Source organism: Penicillium pulvis, assembly GCF_028828015.1.
Source record: "Penicillium pulvis strain IBT 33274 chromosome Unknown contig_1_segment0_segment0, whole genome shotgun sequence".
NCBI lineage: Eukaryota > Fungi > Ascomycota > Eurotiomycetes > Eurotiales > Aspergillaceae > Penicillium > Penicillium pulvis.
The window spans coordinates 1,346,163-1,364,454 of record NW_026643074.1 but is presented as its reverse complement, the minus strand read 5'-3'; the positions used below and the strand labels follow the sequence as shown (position 1 = coordinate 1,364,454).

At 49.7% G+C, this 18,292-nt stretch overlaps 4 protein-coding genes across 4 annotated transcripts; 3 read left to right on the top strand and 1 right to left on the bottom strand.

The window, feature by feature from the left end:
- Positions 1 to 491: 491 nt before the first annotated feature.
- Positions 492 to 7,554, top strand: N7503_003462 (putative THO complex component (Rlr1); the record flags this gene model as incomplete). The annotated part of the gene is made up of 2 exons (XM_057063009.1): positions 492 to 5,296; positions 5,355 to 7,554. The coding sequence occupies 2 exons, from the start codon at positions 492 to 494 to the stop codon at positions 7,552 to 7,554; spliced, it is 7,005 nt and encodes a 2,334-aa protein (XP_056923924.1).
- A 4,267-nt stretch (positions 7,555 to 11,821) lies between these two features.
- On the top strand, positions 11,822 to 13,353 carry N7503_003461 (uncharacterized protein; the record flags this gene model as incomplete). Its single annotated transcript, XM_057063008.1, has 6 exons — positions 11,822 to 11,905; positions 11,950 to 12,293; positions 12,349 to 12,416; positions 12,465 to 12,693; positions 12,747 to 12,971; positions 13,020 to 13,353. The coding sequence occupies 6 exons, from the start codon at positions 11,822 to 11,824 to the stop codon at positions 13,351 to 13,353; spliced, it is 1,284 nt and encodes a 427-aa protein (XP_056923923.1).
- Positions 13,354 to 13,639: 286 nt separating this feature from the next.
- On the top strand, positions 13,640 to 14,896 carry N7503_003460 (M20 family metallopeptidase; the record flags this gene model as incomplete). The annotated part of the gene is made up of 1 exon (XM_057063007.1): positions 13,640 to 14,896. The coding sequence occupies one exon, from the start codon at positions 13,640 to 13,642 to the stop codon at positions 14,894 to 14,896; it is 1,257 nt and encodes a 418-aa protein (XP_056923922.1).
- Positions 14,897 to 15,095: 199 nt separating this feature from the next.
- N7503_003459 (uncharacterized protein) lies at positions 15,096 to 16,376 on the bottom strand (the record flags this gene model as incomplete). The annotated part of the gene is made up of 1 exon (XM_057063006.1): positions 15,096 to 16,376. The coding sequence occupies one exon, from the start codon at positions 16,374 to 16,376 to the stop codon at positions 15,096 to 15,098; it is 1,281 nt and encodes a 426-aa protein (XP_056923921.1).
- Positions 16,377 to 18,292: the final 1,916 nt, after the last annotated feature.

Sequence of the window (18,292 nt, the reverse complement as noted above, 5' to 3'; positions counted from 1 at the left end):
GTGTTGGTTGTATGTATTTTATAGAATTAAGGCAGTGATGAACATTCCTAAGCTTATTAGCCATGTTTGAGGAGTCTATCAATTGGACTTTACAGTGAATGATACTGAGAGAATACACGATCCAAAAATGAATTAGCTGCCACATTGTGGAAAGGTGCAGCTCTGAGATAGTAGCAGTGTATACGTGAATGTTGACACCTCAGGCGCCAAACTCACGGGCTCCTTCTTTGCTCCGAGCTTTATCAACGACTTTCATCTCCATCGCTGCCCTCCGCGCCGCGCACCCCGTTCAACAGCTCTGGGATCAGACGTATTACTGGTATGATTTTCTTCTTATTATCTCACATCTTGCCTGCCCTCCTTTCCGCATCTCCCAATTGCTGACAATCGTTTCGCGCGGCTCTTTTAGATTCAGCCTCATGAGCTGCAACCTACCGACATCACAGCCGACCGTCTCTGCCCTCTCCGTCTAACCCTGCCATCCACCCACCATGGCACCTGGGCAGGGGAGTAAGAGAAAGCGCGGTGAACGAAGTTGGCCGAATGAATCGCCCAATAGCGAAGGCCCACGACCCTCACCTCATCGACCCGGTGCACTCAACATGGCAGGACACGGCGGGCATCAGTCGAGTCCCATACGGGACCAGCAAGACGGGCGCGATCGGTCCCGCCGACAATCCAACCGTGGGTCTGGTGGTCGAAACAATTCCCAACGCCGGTCCTACGACGGCCAGAATTTTTCGAGCTCGCAACAGAGAGAATCCAGCGCAATGTCTCCTCCCCCGCCAGCTCAGCCCAAGGATGCCCCAGAACCTTCTCAGGTCAATGGCGAGTCCACGGGCATCAATCCTACAACCTCATCTGCTCCCAACACCCCCGTTCTCCAAGCACAACCGCGACCTGCGTCCCGATCTGGCTCCGAGGCCATCGTCAGTCGCCCCGCCGGCCCGCCTCCTCCCTACGATTACGAGTACATCACGGATAGCGCTGTCCAAGAGTGGTCGTCGACAGGAAAGCAAAAGGTCTTGGAAGAAGGAACCGCAGCCCGATCACAGCAGGATTTGTCGCGCCTAGCGTCGATCTACCAGGAGCTCATTCGGTCTGCGATGTACGGTCGCCTTTCCCCGTCTGAGGCCGGTTCCGCAGTCAAAATTATTCTCGGAGGGACAGCTGCATCGCAGGATGTGGATATGGAGGCCGAGGGCCACCAATCCTCGGGCGCGCAGTTTGACGCGCATTCTTTATTCCTTGATACGCTTTCTATCGTTACAGATGCTGACACCTCCAATCCTGCCCTCAAACCCCTCGTTTTCGCGACCTCAATATCCCCAGATCTCATGCGTCTCCAGCTTGAAACGCCGCTGTTGCAGTCATTGGGATTGGTTCGCGATACCTTTGCGCGCATGGGCATTCGCAAGCAGACCAATTTACTTTACCGACAATCGAACTACAATCTACTGCGTGAGGAGTCCGAAGGTTACTCTAAACTTCTCACAGAGCTTTTCACAACAAGCAACAATGAGCGGCCATCCAGCGAGGTGGTTGAAGACACATTCGAAAGGGTGAAGGCCATGATCGGAGCCTTTGATATGGACGTTGGTCGAGTTCTAGATGTGACATTAGATGTTTTCGCTGCCGTCCTTGTCAAGCAATATCGCTTCTTTGTCAAGCTTCTCCGTGCCAGCTCCTGGTGGCCTAAGGAGGATCCGCTTTATGCAGTGGAAGGGTCCCAACGCGCCTCGGGCCTGCCAACTTGGGCCCTGCCTGGATCATCGGGGTGGGTCACAACTGAAGAGGAGCGATTGGAAACCATGCAGGCGAACGAGCAACGTGATCGAGACTTCTGGGATCGTGTTCGTGAGGTTGGAATTCAAGCTTTCTTTGAGCTTGGTCGCAAGCCACTTTCAGAAGAAGAAAAACAAAAGGTACTCCCTGAAGCCAACAGTCTCCCTGAAGAGGAAGATGCGACCAAGGCTTGGGTTGAAGAGACGGGCACACTGCCACCAAAGGGTAACCGAGTTGCCGCACACCTCCTCGGTTTCAAACTGCGATTCTACTCTTCCACAGCTCGGACAAAATCCGATGTCTTGCCCGATAACCTGATCTATCTCGCTGCATTGCTTATCAAAGTAGGCTTCATTTCGCTTCGTGATCTCTATGCCCATCTTTGGAGGCCCGATGAGTCCATGGATGATTTAAAGTTGGAAAAATTGACGGAGAAGGCGGAACGAGAGAAGGCCGCAAGACCTGGAGGTGGCGTCAATGCTCTCATGATGGCTGGCGCTCTATCAGATGATACAATCCCACCACCTCGTATTCGTGACTCGGAGACGAGGATGGCCACTCCATCAAAAGATCAAGACGCCGACAAGCAATCGACAAAGACAGAGAACGAACTTCCAGAGCCAAAGGATCAAAAGGTCCTGCTCTTGAAGAGTCTTCTAGCCATTGGTGCCATCCCCGAGGCCCTCTTTGTCATGAGCAAGTTCCCATGGTTGATGGACGGCTTCCCTGAACTTCCAGAATTCATCCACCGCATCCTCCACCATTGTCTCAGCAAGGTCTACGCTCCCCTTCGTCCTGAGAACCCTCCGATGGACCCCCGCCATGCCTTCCCTGGACAACAACAAATTTTGAGCACCGACCAGTCCGGTGTAGCCAAGGGCAGGCTTCGACTTGTACAGCCCCCGCCACAGCGAGTTCTCCGATGGGCTCAGCTGGACAAGGAAGATACCAGTGATGGCACCGACTACCGCTTCTACTGGGACGATTGGGCAGATAACATTCCGATCTGTCAATCCGTTGACGATGTGTTTGCCCTTTGCTCCTCCTTCCTCAATCTGTCCGGCCACAAGATTGGACAAGATACAGTCTTGCTCTCAAAGCTCGCGCGCATCGGTAAGCACAGTCTGACCAATGACAGCTCAGAAGAGAACAGGACTCGCTGGCGAGACCTGTGCAAGCGCCTCCTTTTGCCTTCGCTCAGTTTGACCAAGTCCAATCCTGGTGTCGTGAATGAGGTGTTTGATCTCATTAGTCTCTTCCCTCGCGAGGTTCGGTACAATATGTACGCTGAGTGGTACTCGGGTCAGACGTCCAGACTGCCTGATATCAAGTCTGCCTTTGATCAAGCAAGGGCCGAGACCAAGGACGTCCTCAAAAGGCTGAGCAAAACCAATGTCAAGCCGATGGCTCGTGCACTTGCCAAGATTGCCTATGCAAACCCGGGCATTGTCATAAATGTGGCTATCAGTCAGATTGAGTCATATGAGAACCTCATTGAAGTGGTGGTCGAGTGCGCACGTTATTTTACCAATTTGGGCTACGACATTCTGACTTGGTCACTGATCAACTCTCTTGGTCAAAAAGGAAGAAGTCGAGTCCAAGAGGGTGGCTTGCTCACCAGTCGCTGGCTGAACGCTCTGGCTGCTTTTGCTGGCCGAACCTTTAAGCGATATTCCGTCATGGACCCGGCTCCGCTGCTTCAATATGTCGTAGAGCAGCTGCGCCGTAACAACTCAACAGACCTCATTGTTCTGGAACAGTTGATAAGTTCAATGGCCGGCATCATCTCTGATACGAATTTTAATGACAACCAAATCCAAGCTATGGCAGGTGGTGAGCTACTCCAGGCACAAACAATTCTGCAGCTGCTTGATAAGCGACACGAGTCGAAGACCACCTCCAAACGGTTGATCAAGTCACTGACTCACACCAAACTCGCCGGCCAACTTTTGGTAGCAATCGCCCAGGAACGACTCACGTGCGTCTACAACGAAGAATCCACCGAGCTTAAGTTGCTCGGAAATATCTTCGATGAGATTCACCGCATCCTTACTCAGTATCTTGATCTCCTGCGCAGCAACTTGTCGATAGATGAGTTTGACTCATTTGTTCCCGACCTTGGCTCACTGATCCAAGAGTTTGGCGTCCAGCCTGAAATTGCTTTCTGGATTCAACGTGCCAGTGTCTCCAAAAAGATTTCTGATTCCGAACGCTTGAAACAGGAGGCAGAGCCTTCTCCCAAAGAAAACCACCCTGCTGAAGATGTGAAGATGGATAATGCTGATGACGGAGAGGTGACAGCGGAATCTGGCCTCGATGTCGATAAAGATGGGAATCCTACAACCCCCTCGGTCAGCCTGGGCCCATTGTCCGCGAATCCTGTGATGCAAGACTTGATCGACAATGTCAAGTCCGTCTTACCTGCCGACACGTGGGAGATTGTGGGGCCGCATTTCTACGCAACGTTCTGGCAACTCTCTCTTTATGACGTGCATATCCCTGGAAGATCTTACGAGGATGAGATTGATCGACTGAAGCGCCGAGTGGTCATGATCAACAATGATCGCTCAGATCTCAGCATGGCTGGCACTAAACGTAAGGAGCAAGAAAAGAAGCAGATCACTCAACTTCAAGATCGGATTCTTGACGAGAATAAAAACCATCTGAAGGCGTATGATCAGACTAGGAGAAGACTGCAGAAAGAGAAAGACCGCTGGTTCGCTGGCATGCGTCTCAAACATGATGTGCTGAATGTCGCTCTCCTCGAAAGATGCTTCATTCCCCGGTTGCTTCTGTCGCCGCTTGACGCCTTCTACTCTTTCAAATTTTTCAAGTTCCTACACAGCTCCGGGACCCCCAATTTCCGGACTCTTGGTTTGATTGATCAGCTGTTCCGTGAACAACGGTTGACGGCGCTCATCTTCCTTTGCACTTCTAATGAGGCTGATAACTTGGGACGATTCCTTAGCGATATCCTGCGTGATCTTGGTCGTTGGCACGCCGACAAGGCTGTCTACGAGAAGGAAGCTTTTGGCGCCAAGCGAGATCTTCCTGGCTTTGCAAAGAATGTGGACCTCGAAGGTGTACCAACCATGTTCTTGGAGTTTGAGGACTTCCGGCGTGTGCTGTACAAGTGGCATCGCATGCTCTGCCAAGCCTTGAAGACTTGTTTCAATGGAGGGGAATACATGCACATTCGCAATGCGATCAGTGTTCTCAAGGCTGTCGTCCAGAATTTCCCGGCTGTCAATTGGATTGGCCGTGACATGTTGACCTGTGTTAACAACCTAAGCAAAAATGACGAAAGAGATGATGTCAAGATTCCTGCCGCCTCATTAATTGGAGATCTCAATCGACGAGAGAAGAAGTGGATGCTTCCACAGGAGTTTAGCCTCATCAAGGTCCTGCCGGGTGACCCTGGACAGCCCAAGTCTGGTTCTCAACCGCCTAGAGGCTCCACTCCGACAAATCTGAATGCCGCGGCACCTGAATTCCAGCCCACAGCCCTAGAGTAAGTCGCCATATGCGAACGATCCGATGCACGACCCAGCAACTGACTCAACCACTAGGTCCAATGATATGAATCAAGAAGCTCCTGGCAAGATTGAAGTCGAGGATGGTGAGATCGAAGATGCGAAGATGGCGGAGGCTGCCGATGCTATGCAGCAGCGCGCATCAAGAGCCGAGAGTGTTCAAGGTGGAGCAACAAACTCTATCGCCATGGACACCAGTGGTGATTCGACACACATTGACCGCCAACCTGCAGAACAACGTAGCCAGGCTGATACGCCGTCCGGCCCTCGAACGAGTTCCCGAGCTCCAGATTCAGGGCGCATTGCCGATATCCCGAAACGTCCAGAGCCTGAGCGCATCAATCCACGTGAGCAAGCGCGTCGTCCACGTATCAGCGAGGGCAGATTGCCCGCACGTCCTGAACCTGCGGATGATCGACGAGACAGACATTCTGACTTTAACCCACGGACTCGTCATGGTCCCGACCATGGTCGCCCGTTCGACGGCCCTCCTGGAGATGTCAGAGGCCATGGCCGTCCCTCGGAGCGTGAGCGCGACTTCCCAATGAGGCCATTACCAGACGATCCAATGCGCGGCCCACCATACCGTGAGGGTCGCTTGCCACGAGAACCAGAGTGGCCAATGGATCGCGGAGGACGCATGCGTCCCTCTGATTCATTCCATGGTCCCGAGCCTCCCGCTCGCCCTGAACTCATGCCGGACTACCCTGACCGGCCTGGCAGCGGCCCCCGTCGTGGCGAACCAGCTCGGCCCGACAAGGATGACCGACGGCCCTATCCACCTCGCGGTCCCTCACCCCCACGATCCGACTTGCCCAATCGCCCAGAGCGATTCCCCAATGATCGTCGCTCCGCCAGCTTCAACCAGCCACCTCCTCGCCATGATGACCTTCCAAGAGGCCCACGCAGCGATCGTGCAGGTGCTGACCCAAGAGACCCTGCAACCGGCCCCGATATGGAGCATGGCCGACTGCAGCCTCCGAATGATATTCCATCCGGGCCAGGTCGGGCCAGACGGGGTGGCCGTAATGCCCCTGGTGCACAGCCTACTCCGGCCTCGACTAATGGTAAAATGCCTACTTCTGATCAGCAAATCCCAACTGGCCCTGGCCGACAAGGCGGACGTACAGGTCCTGCCCAGACTCCTGCCACACAACCACCAACTTCCGAGCGGGGCGAGGTCTCGGGAATTCACCCCGATCGACTCAAGCAATTCGAAAGCCCTCTGTCTCAACCAACACCAAACACAGCCATGAATCCTCCCTCTGGTCCTCGTGGCGCACCTGGCGGACAACAGGGCTCTCGTGGGTCTGGCAATGAGCGCGGGCGCAGTGACAAGCGATTTGCTGGCCTCAACACCATGTTGCAGCAGCAGACCACCAACCCTGCTGATCGCGTCCCTGCCACTCCCCCAGCTCGCGGACGGGGTGCTAACCGACAATCGAATGCAGCAAATCCTTCTCCCCAGACTGCGAATCGTCCCCCCACTGGCCCAGCTGCATCTGGAGATGATAATAATCCTCGCGGTGGAGGCAACGGTGGCCGAGGTGGTGACCTGATGGATAATGCTTCTACCCCTGAAGCTCGCCGCTCAGGACGTGATCGTGATCGTGAGAATCACCGTGAAGGCCGCGATCGTCGTGCCGATGAGTCCACCAACAGCGGTGGTACCAGTCGCCGTGAAGAACGCCGCGAGCGTGATAGAAACCGACGCAGTGATGTTGATGGTGGTGCCAATCGAGAAGAGAAGGACCGTGAACGCGAACGTCATACCGAATCCCGCGAGTCTATGCGCCGCAATCCTAGTTCGCGTGAAGAGGCCCGACGACGAGACCGTCGAGACCGCGAAGATGGACCGCCAGTCCTTGATGGCCCTACTCCTAGTGCCAATGCCAACGCCAACAAAGAAAGTGAGGGCCGCATTCGTCCTTCTTCTTCAATGGGAGCACCGCCGCCCCCACCACCTCCACCTCCCCCGCCTCCATTGCCCACTGACGACAACCCACGTCGCTGGAGCTCTGGTGGAGACCGTGGTAATCGATCTGACAACCGTGACCGGGAACGAGAGCGCCGAGGTGACCGTGGCCGTGATCGTGACCACCGAGAGAGTGGCGGCGGCTCAAGCCATCGCAAGCGTGGACGCCCCAACCCTGAAGAGAATGCCGGTGGTGGTGATGGAAGTCAGCGTGGCCCACGCTCGGGCAACGATAATAAGCGCCCCCGTCGTGGGCAGTGAGTGCCACTTGGTGAATTCGCACGAGAGGTGATGTGATGTCCGTGCCAATCCTACAATACTTTACTTCGACGATTCCCCTTTTCTCTTTTCATCTTTCGCTTTTTTCTCCTCTTGTTTTACAAGTTGCATCCTGGCCGGTGTTTAGGAACCACATCCACTCTGTATTTTCTTTCTATGTGACACAATATCGAATTCAAATGAAGACAAAAATTTTGATAATTGCAATGGGTTTTTTACCAACTCTCCTAACATACATGGAGTTATGACTAGTATGACTACCTGAGGTATTTTTTCTGTAGTTAGGTTTCACTTCCAAGGTTTTACGTTCACTCGGGAGCTATCAAATACCTGACGTGATTGTCTACTCGACACCTCTTCTCTATTTCTTGTTATTATTCCTTGTTTGAACAACAATATTGCTTCCTCTCTCCACCACGCCCATTACATCAGAATTATTCTTACGCCAATTGAATTATGAGTAAGGAAAACACCCATGTACGTTTTTAAGTAGGTACATTGAGAAAAAAGCATTAGACGTACGGAAGCCTATCGTTACTTGATCTGTGAGAGAAATATGTGGAAGAGTATAAATCCGGCATCAAAGGTATGCTTATACGACGAAGGACTAAGTTCTGTACACGTCAGAATCAGAGGCTGCTAGCAAACTCACTTTCCATCACCTGGTCATAATCATAACTAATCTTGGAAACCATTCCTTACGACAGCAAACCGTTTAGGCAACAAGGCACTATAAAAGCTTTCAATATTTTCCATTTCTCTTTACTTCCTTCATCACCCACTTACACTTCCGATATCTTATCTTAAGATCCATAAATTCCTCACTGCTTTCTTTCTTCGCCCCTCTTTTCTCTATCTCCTCGAGCAGTAATACTCCGTCTTCCACCAACTACATCCTAATTCCTCGATCACTCAACCCAGTCCCAGACCATACTAGCTAGTCTGAAGATGGGAAGCGATCTCGACCTGCAATCGACGCATGATACAATATTACTCTCGCCTATGCGCCATCTTTAAGCTACCTCAGGGAGAACCATTTCCTTGCTGCCAAAGGCAAGTGATCATACATTCGACTTTTATCGCCATTCCTCATTGAGGAACATGATCCTAACATCTATATCATAGTGGTTTTTCTTGGGCATTGACAAGATATCACAGGCTTTCTGGCAGTCCATGACCTTTCAGACTGCTACAAAATAATGATCACCACGCGCACTGACCCACATGTTGAGTTGGTGGACATATTGAAGTGATGGTATCCCAGAATACCAGGCTGAAATCAGCCAGCTGAAGACTGGGGTGTTTTCGGCCTTGAAAATCCGGCAAGCTATTATCATCTCTGCCGATGAAAATCGATGTTCCGTCAAAAGGTCATTATGAGGCCTGTCGCCAATCCCACTTTGTCGACAGATCACAAGAAAAGGGCTACTCGAAGCCTTTTATCTTTACAAAAAACATGCTAGAACGCTGCACAGATTCCAGTTTCACAAGCCCCACGCCCCGATTCTGTTTATATAATCTCTCTTAAAGGGAAAAACAGGCATATGAAGACTAGTTGCTCGATATTTATTATATCGTGACACTTGACAAGCGAAAATGAGGAATTCGGACCCACAACCTTGGGAAAGTCAACAATAAGTTAAGGTAAGTCCATCCACATCATATCACTTGATCCAAATGTATCATCCTAACGTCTAATAGAGGACTGTACGCAATTTATGCGGCTGTAGGACAAAAAAAGTCACAATTACGGCTTCGCGTTTCGTTTCTTTGAATCCTGCGTGATGGGTTTGCTCATCACGTTGGGTTGAGAGAAAGATCTGAAAAGTCATGTACTTGCTTTGGAATGAAAACTTTTTGTGCAAAGCTACATGGTGAAGAAGACAGGTACCGCATTGCCAGAAGAAGTGCCCAAGGACCAGCAGAATAAGGCGGTTATAGAACTCGACAAGAGAAGAGCGAAATGACGGAAGATCGGAAAACCAAAGGCTGCAGCTGGAATTTCTGGGGCTTCAATGGACCAATCTTTATCAAACTATGGGTGGTTACGTTTACGAGGGAAATCTGCAGAGCTTCAACGAACACAACTCAATGCTAGGAGTGACTGCGTTTCCGGGGCTGGATTCAGGTTCGATACTCCGAACGCAAGACGGGAATGGTCCCATTGATTTGCAGGCCCGGACTGTTTCCGCAGGCTGGAAATCTAGACAGTGGAATTCATAGGACCTGCCAGGACGAAGGTCGATTCCTTTGATACGGCGATTATGGGCTCTATATCATATAAGGCTCACTCGAAAGGAGTCGTTTCACTGAGACAACGCTATATTGCGATCTGCAAATTGTGTTTGCTCCAGCACGTTGACTCTTATCATGATAACCGAGTGGGCTGAAAATTATTATTCTACGCTTAGGGTTAATACAAGCCCGAAGTTCTCGGAGCGAATCGCAGCAACTTTCAAAGTTATTGAGGAAGTGAGTCATGTCTTCAAGGTACAGCTCTCTGCCATAGCGCGAAAAGCATCTTGACTCGAGATGTTTAACAATGAAAGTTTCTATCGCAGGTGGAGAGGCAGACCTTGTGGATTGTCCCTGGTACTTTTCAATATCAGTAGAGGAACCTGATATCTGGAATATATATCTCGAGTGCTTAGATTCATACTTATATGTACATAGCGACAAAATTGAAAACTTTAAAAATTATTTCCCTGGCTCAATTCACTGTTTGGGCGTACTCTTAGAGATTACCAGTCATTCCTTCAATTGATCTCATCATCTTAGCCACTATTTACGGGGCGTTGTTCCCTTGTAGGAGTATAATTGTGGGAAATCTTTTTCTATTTCAACCGTCCGCTATAGGGCCTTGGATCGTCATCAATATCATCCAATGGGGTGATGGCGCAATGGTAACGCGTCTGATTCCAGCTTGGGAAATCCAGAAGATTGGGAGTTCGATTCTCTCTCGCCTCATTTCTTTTTTGTTTTTGATTTTTTTTCATTTGTGGGAGTGGTTGGATTATAGGTGGAGCCGCCGGAAATTAAAATTATTAATTGACTGTCACGTGTCAACCAGCAATATCCACGGTTAATTAGGGTTGCCAAGTGCTCTATAGATCGGGTTGCTTCTGACGGTTAGCTGTCCGTGGTCTCTCTTTTTTCTGCTCAGAGTTCATCTCAGTAACCCTGTATGAATAAAGCCGTGAATTGGATCTGTGGCGTATCAGGCGCCTTACAGCGCAAACATCGATCATTGGTCGAGAGCGTATGCAGTAAAACATGCTAGAATGCCGTTTTCCAGTCATGATTGATGCCAAGTGCAGTACTGATAAAGGTCAAGAAAACAAGCAGCGAGGCTTCTGTCTACTATGGAAGTCACACCTTGGCAGGATTTCTTAGGTGATAGAAGGAAGAAGACGAAAGGGGAGTTAGTGTATTGAGAGCTACTGCGTCAAGGAATGATTTCAGACTTCTGGGGGTGCACTTGGCGAGTCTAAATGAATATCTGATTTGATTTATCCACCTGCTAGTCCTGAAAGGGTCAATTTCTTCGCTGATATCCGGTAGATCCATAACAGATATCTTGAGATTGTATTACCAATGAGGCGAACGGCATTAATCTTGCATGTCGACGAATTAGGTCGGGTAAAAGACGCCAAGTCCAATGTTAGTGCGCTCGCTATGTCGAAGAATGCTAATCCATCTTGCGCCATCAACTCCAAAGATAACAAATGCTCAACAAATGCATTAACCCCGCACCCAAGTGCACCGCCATAATATCACAGATAAGCCTTGACCTCCGCTATGAAACAATGCACCTAGGACGACTGGTCTCGCTGTTCTCTGAGAATCTTGAATTTCTGTTCTCAATCCGAGATCTCGGTCACAATGTCTCATGAGTTTGCAGAGAAGAAAGCTTTGTCCCAAAGTCCTCAGGATGATAAAATCACCCATTTCAATATAGATGAGGCACCGATCCCCGGGAAAACGACTGTTCATCGCGTTAATCGTAATGCGGATGAACCCCTTCCCAAATCTGGGGACATTCCTGGATATGACGCGGAGTTGATGCAAGCGCGTGCTACGCTTAGCTCTGACGAGGAGAAGAAACTGCTGAGAAAGATTGATTGGCGCCTTCTTCCTTTGTTGGCGTTGATGTATATGTTGAAAAGCATTGACGCTTCAAATGCAAGTGTCGATGTTTTCTATGATTGTGATTAGTGCTAACAATGAATAGCTCTCCTATGCTCGAACAATGGACGAAGGGACATCCTATAATATATTGACAGAGCTGGGAATGACCTCTAATCAGTATAATCTGGTCACGGCCATGTACTATGTAAGTTTTGCCCCACAGGTTCCAACATTGGCTGACATTTCCAGGTTCCGTACATTGTCGCGGAGGTGCCGTCAAATCTTCTACTGAAGAGAGTCCGGCCTTCAGTCTGGCAAGCGCGGATTCAAATATCCTGGGGTATTGTTCTCTGCTGCCATGCAGCTGTGGTAAACAGACAAGGCCTCTACGCTGTTCGGTTCTTCCTCGGCCTTTTCGAGGCGGGCTTATGGCCCGGTATGCTTGTGCATCTATGCTACTGGTACCGACCGGACGAACTTGCTCCCCGCGTTGTTTACGTGACGCTTCTTGGATGCTTCAGTACTGTTCTCAGTGGCGTGCTCGCATTTGCCTTTAATGGAGTAACCACGGGTGGTCTGTCGGGATGGAAGTGGTATGTGAATCTCATCCCTCCAACCGAAAAGAGACCTTTGCTGATTATTCTTCAGGCTTATTTTGACGGAGGGGATTGTCACTGTTGTACTAGGCCTCTGCACTTATTTCTTTTTGCCAGACTGTAAGTCCTTTTTGATCCTTATATACTGAATTCCGCTAAATGAAACAGTCCCATCGTCTGCAAAGTGGCTCTCAGAAAGAGAAAAAGCTTTTATCCAGGCCCGTCTACCCAAGAATGCCCCCCGAGCATCTGAAGCGAACTTCAACATGCGAGAGCTCATCGCAACATTGAAAAATTTGAGAATTTGGCTGTTTCTATTTTGCTGGGCGTTCTTCACAATCGGAACAACAGGTCTTACTTTCTATCAGCCAACCGTGATTGCTAATCTCGGCTTCACGTGAGTCAAGTCCGCAACAAAGAAGAACAAAAAGAATACTCATAAATTCCCAGATCCATGGGCACATCGCTTCTGCTGAATATCCCAACAGCTGTTTTCGCAGTCCTCCTAACAGTCGGATTTGGTATTTTCGCTGACACAGGCCGAATCCCCCAGCCCGCTATCCCACTTGGATTCCTGATCGTCATTGAAGCCTGTTACGGTGTACTCTATGCATTTCCCAATAACGGCGGCGTATACGCAGCAACAATCATATCAACAGGATTTTCAACCGCATGGTGCGTTATCTTTAGCCTCATAAACTATCTATCCACTAACATACAAAGGTACACAATGATGTGGCCCTGGCGTGTACAGACTACCGAAGGTGCAACGGGTTCTGCCTTTGCAATCGCATTTGCGAATAGCTATGGTCAGATCGGGGGAGCGGTAGGCTCACAGCTATTCAATTCGCGGTATGCACCGCATTATTCTACGTCTTTTGGAATAGCGATGGGCTTTGTGGGGATGGCTATTATTATGACAATTGTTACTTGGTGTTATACTTGGAGGGTTGATGTTGATACCAGACGGTTGAAGAGGATGAGGATTGCTGCTGCGAAAGAGAATCAGGCTATTTTGGATGATGTTGATATTCATCGTGGTGAGAAGATGGATTAGACTAGTTGGGGAGTAGTTGAAATAGACGGAGAACTTAGATAGAATGATATACATAGTTGAGAGAAGGATAGTTGGATGGGATGTCACTACTTTTGAAGGCATAGATTGTTTATGCATAATTCAGGGAGTCTGTGCTTATACAGGGACTATGTAGGACAAGAGATACGCCATTGCGGGGGAAGATTACGATGAATCAACCCCTCATCTCCTTGCATCTTGCATACATCTCGTTTCTCCTAAAGCTCGACTCCTGCAACCCCCCAAAGCGAAGAAACAGCAAATCATAATGAAGAAATCCTACCTCTGGAATCTCATTGCTCTTACAGGCCTAACCAATGCCATCGAGCCCCAACAACCCCTGCATCAACAAAAGATAACACAAAACGAACCAACAAACCTCACCCAAATAATCACCTCATCTCCCATCCTGACATTCCACAAAAACATCGTAGAAATACCCTCCATTAGCGGAAACGAGAATTCGGTCGGCGAATACATCATAAACTTTCTCCAATCGCAAAACTTCACAGTCGAAAAACAACTTGTCACACCAGCAACCGAAACAGAAAAAGAAAGATTCAATGTCTACGCCTACGTAAGCGAAAACAGATTCCCAGATGTCCTATTAACAAGCCACATCGATACCGTCCCACCATTCATCGATTACTCTCTCCACGCGCCTTCGACAGATTTCAGCCGCGAGGACCTGGTCATCGCCGGAAGAGGCACAGTAGACGCAAAAGCAAGCGTCGCAGCAATAGTATTCGCAGCACTAGAAACACTCCACAAAAACCCCTCCGCATCGCTAGGCCTGTTATTCGATGTCGGCGAAGAGAAATCCGGCATAGGCATGAAATTCTTCTCAGATTCAGAACTGAACCCTGATCCAGCGAGCTACAAAGCTGTTATCTTCGGTGAACCTACCGAGCTCAACCTTGTTGCTGGTCACAAAGGGACTATGGGCTTTAAGATAATCGCTAAAGGCAAAGCTGCGCACTCGGGATATCCGGAATTAGGCAAGAGTGCTATCTCAGCTATCCTGCCTGTGCTACAGCATTTGGATAATCTACAAAATATCCACCCTGACGAAGGCGGACTTCTGCGGAGTGAGAAGTTCAATACCTCGACGTTGAATATTGGTGTGATTAGTGGTGGACAAGCGGCTAATGTTGTGCCTGCGTATGCGGAGGCGGTTGTTTCCGTTCGACTTGCGGCTGGAACACCGGGTGATACGAGGGAGATTATTGCGAAGGCGGTTGAGTCTGTTACGGGGGGTGATGGGAGTGTTGTTGTTGATTTTGGGGATCGCGGTGGGGCTCCGCCTCAGTATCTCGATGCTGATGTTGAAGGGTTTGAGGTTATTACTGTGAATTATGGAACTGATGTTCCGTCTTTGGTTATTCAGGGAGAGAAGAAGGTGAAGAGGTATTTGTATGGGCCGGGGACGATCCATGTTGCCCATGGTGATGATGAGGCTATCACTGTTGGGGAGTTGGAAAAGGCTGTTGTGGGGTATAAACGGTTGATTGACGCGGCTCTGTAGGGTTTAATGGGGATCTCTCTAGAATAATAGTTGGAAGTATTTGAGTGTACAAACTTGAAGGTCTTCTTGATATCAAAATAAATTCAAAACATCGGGCTCGGGGTATCTACATAAAGTCGACATATGTGACATGAATAAAGTAACAGACCACAGAAGAGAATCGCTAAGAGAACAGAAAAGAAAACAACAAGCCAGTCAATCAAGCCATAGCAGCCACAGCCCTCCGACCCTCAACCATCCCACCTTCTTTCTTCTTCATCCCCAACCCAGTCAACTTCTTCAACAACTCCTGTGCCCGTTTCCGGCGATGTCTCGTCGGAACATCAGAAACATCATAGAAGCCCCCAAGCGAAACAGGAATATCCCCATCTTTCCCCCAGACAGGATACGAGAAATTACTCGGACTTTTCTCTTGACGAAGATTGCCCATCGAGAGCCCGCGATACAATCCTGACTCCCGACTCCCGTGCAACTCAAAAGCCTCCCATTTAGACTCGCGCAATTGGACAGGTCTCGTTTTCTGTCGGGTACTGTAGAAGCGACGCGGAGCGGGACCAGGTTCAACCGCCGAATTAGGTACCGAAGTCATGCAGTTCCGGTCTTTGGGTAGATGCACAGCTGAACTAGATGTCCAGTGTTCGCTGTCAGTTGGAATATCCAGTGCGCTGAGCCAGGTGGTGCCCTCTGCGCCGAGGAAGTCTGATTCCGGGAAGTGGTCAATGGGTGATCCGACGATTTGGGTATCGTCCCGGCCCCAGGTGGTTTCGAATTGCGGTGGGCTGTAGGGGAAGAAGCCGGGGCTTGAAGAGCGGGAGCGAGAACGAGATGTTGTTTCTGTAGCGATACTGCGGCCGCGGGGGCGACCTTCGAATTCCTCCTCTTCTGGTGGCGGTGTTGAGAGTCGTTTTCCGTAAAAGCGTCCTGTTCCTGCTGAAGCGCTCATCGCCGAGAGACTACCCTGGTATTTGGTTGATTTGGGAGAGGGTAGATCTTCGAGACCAAAATCCCATTCGTTGGGCACATGATTATCGATCGCGACGGGCGAAAGTGAAAGTTGGGCCATGACGCCCTGAAATTGTGGGCGTGATTCATGTGGAACTTGGATTGCGCCATTCTGTTCTGTGTGGAAGGATGGCCAGATGGGGAGACCGCGTTCAATACTTTCGACGAGTAGACCGCAAGAGTGTTTCACGTTGTCTTCCAGGTCCTCTTCGATATATTGTCGATCGATTAATGGTTCCACAGGGCAAAAGTACCCCGGTTCATCGGTGAAATGATAGTATCGGGTTGGCTCTGTGTCTAATGTAATGCCGGTTGGGTGAGACGAGACAGGGGTCGTAGCTGAGCGAGACCGACTGCTCGATGTGCTGGGTGTTGGCTCCGAGAAGTTCATGGTTGCCGCGCGGCCTCGACTGTGAAGATTGCGAGTGAACAAGCGTTGGCGCATCTGTGCAGCTTTTTGAGAGAGCTTGCGCTCCATCGTTGAATGGTGAAATACGGTTGTTGGTGTGCTGGTTGCAGGGAACGTGGCTTATAGGAATTCCGGAAGCGGGTTGTAGAGAAAACAATGAAAGACGAACAACAAAGTCGTCCACGCCGACTGAAGAGTATGGAAATGTGGCGAAGGGAGTCAATTCCGGATCCAAACGAGGTAACAATCGTCTCAATTCCGGAGGAAATCGATTGGATATTAGTTCAGAACCCAACTTAGGTGTTGGCTGTCCAACGGGTTGGTATGCGGGGGATGACAACGAGGGAGAGAGAAAAGTAAAACGGTCTCAGAGCACGAGCATATATTGGAGGGATCTGTCAGCTTTATTCAAGGTTGGCGCCCTGGTCTCTTTAATTTTAATTTTAATTCGATTTTATTTCACATAGGGTCATGTGGAGTTTAGCGCGGACAAGGATTAGATGGGTGTGATAAAGAAAAACATAGATTGGGAAGCAATGAGGCTAGGGTGGAGTCGAACGGTTAGGGCTGGAGCTGGCTGAGTGGACTCAATCCGGTATCAAGGAGTGGTAACCTCCACCTCGGTCCATAGAAGTGTGATAAACAACCCCAAAAGCGGTGCGGGATCACCGCAAAAAGTAGTTCGTTAGTCTAGACCTGACACTAGTTCGGGGGGGCTGTTGTCTTGGCTTGCATCAAACGCCCTTTATCTGCTTTTTGAGATAAACAAAGGGCGCAAGTGAGGGCGATAAAGAGACCGAATCAATACTTCGTACCGAATAAAATAAAATAAAATAAGAAACAAAGCACTAGCCTAGATTAGAAAAGCATACGTGCACGTATTCATCTTATTCGATCATAGGGTCCAATAGACCCACCAGGAATGTTTGAGACAATGGGCCGCTCCTTGCAATCGATTCATGGGAAATTACGGAGCACAGTACACGATGATTTTCTAGGTGGAACTCCTATGACATAGATGTTACTGTGTACAGTACTTTACTCCGTTCTTCTTTTCTAGAAAGCAACTTAATCCTGCGCTCACCTTCGCAATCATACCCAAAACCTGCTCCAAACACACTAACATAGGCCAGTGACCCACCAACAATGCGCGTACGCTCGCGCCCATTTCTATGATTTCACGGGTAAATTTGTCTCCATTCGCGCCAACGAAAATTCTACCGAACCACTTTTCAGCTGTGCTGGTCCATCCATTCGGCAGCGCCGCCCCATCGGCCCTCATTTCCTCCCGGATTTTTCTTAGGCGAGAAGCTTGTTGACTCGCCTAGATAACTTGGCACAGGCCCGTCATCGGTGAGTCACACCACTCAGAACGTAGGTCCTGGACTTTGCATACTGAACACCATGTTGCGGCTGGAACGCCCCGCGTCCGAGCGCTGAAAGGTATCGCATTGGAGTTACTTTGGTCTCAGGGCTCTCATTGGAGGTGCCGGGATTGGTCAGGTTTTTGCAGAGTGGTACTGGTGGCTTGGGCGGCTTATCAGACCCTAGACCCTGACAATTCACACGAGTTAGCTTTCCTTATCGTGGCCCAATCGGGTAAACGGCCATGCGCTAAGATACACCGTTTGTTACTATTGAATGCCAAGGCAAAAGGAGATTGTATAGAAATGGAGTAATCTACTCCGTAGCGTGTTCCATTTCCTGTAATCTATCTACTAAATGCGACTTGGTCGCTCGATGGACCAATGGTCATCGTGGAATTAAAATTGACCCATCAACCTCGGAGAGAACTTCGGAAGCGACCCGGAGGATGGGTCTGATGGAGAGCAGTTGGATGCTTCTTGTGCAGTCTTCTCGACATGGATCACGTCCAAGTGAGATTCGAGAGAGGCAGTTGGATGCTCATCTCCCTGACTAGCGAAACGGATAAAAGAACGGCAACCTCTACTTCCCCTGGTGCGCCATGACTGCTGCCCAGGCAC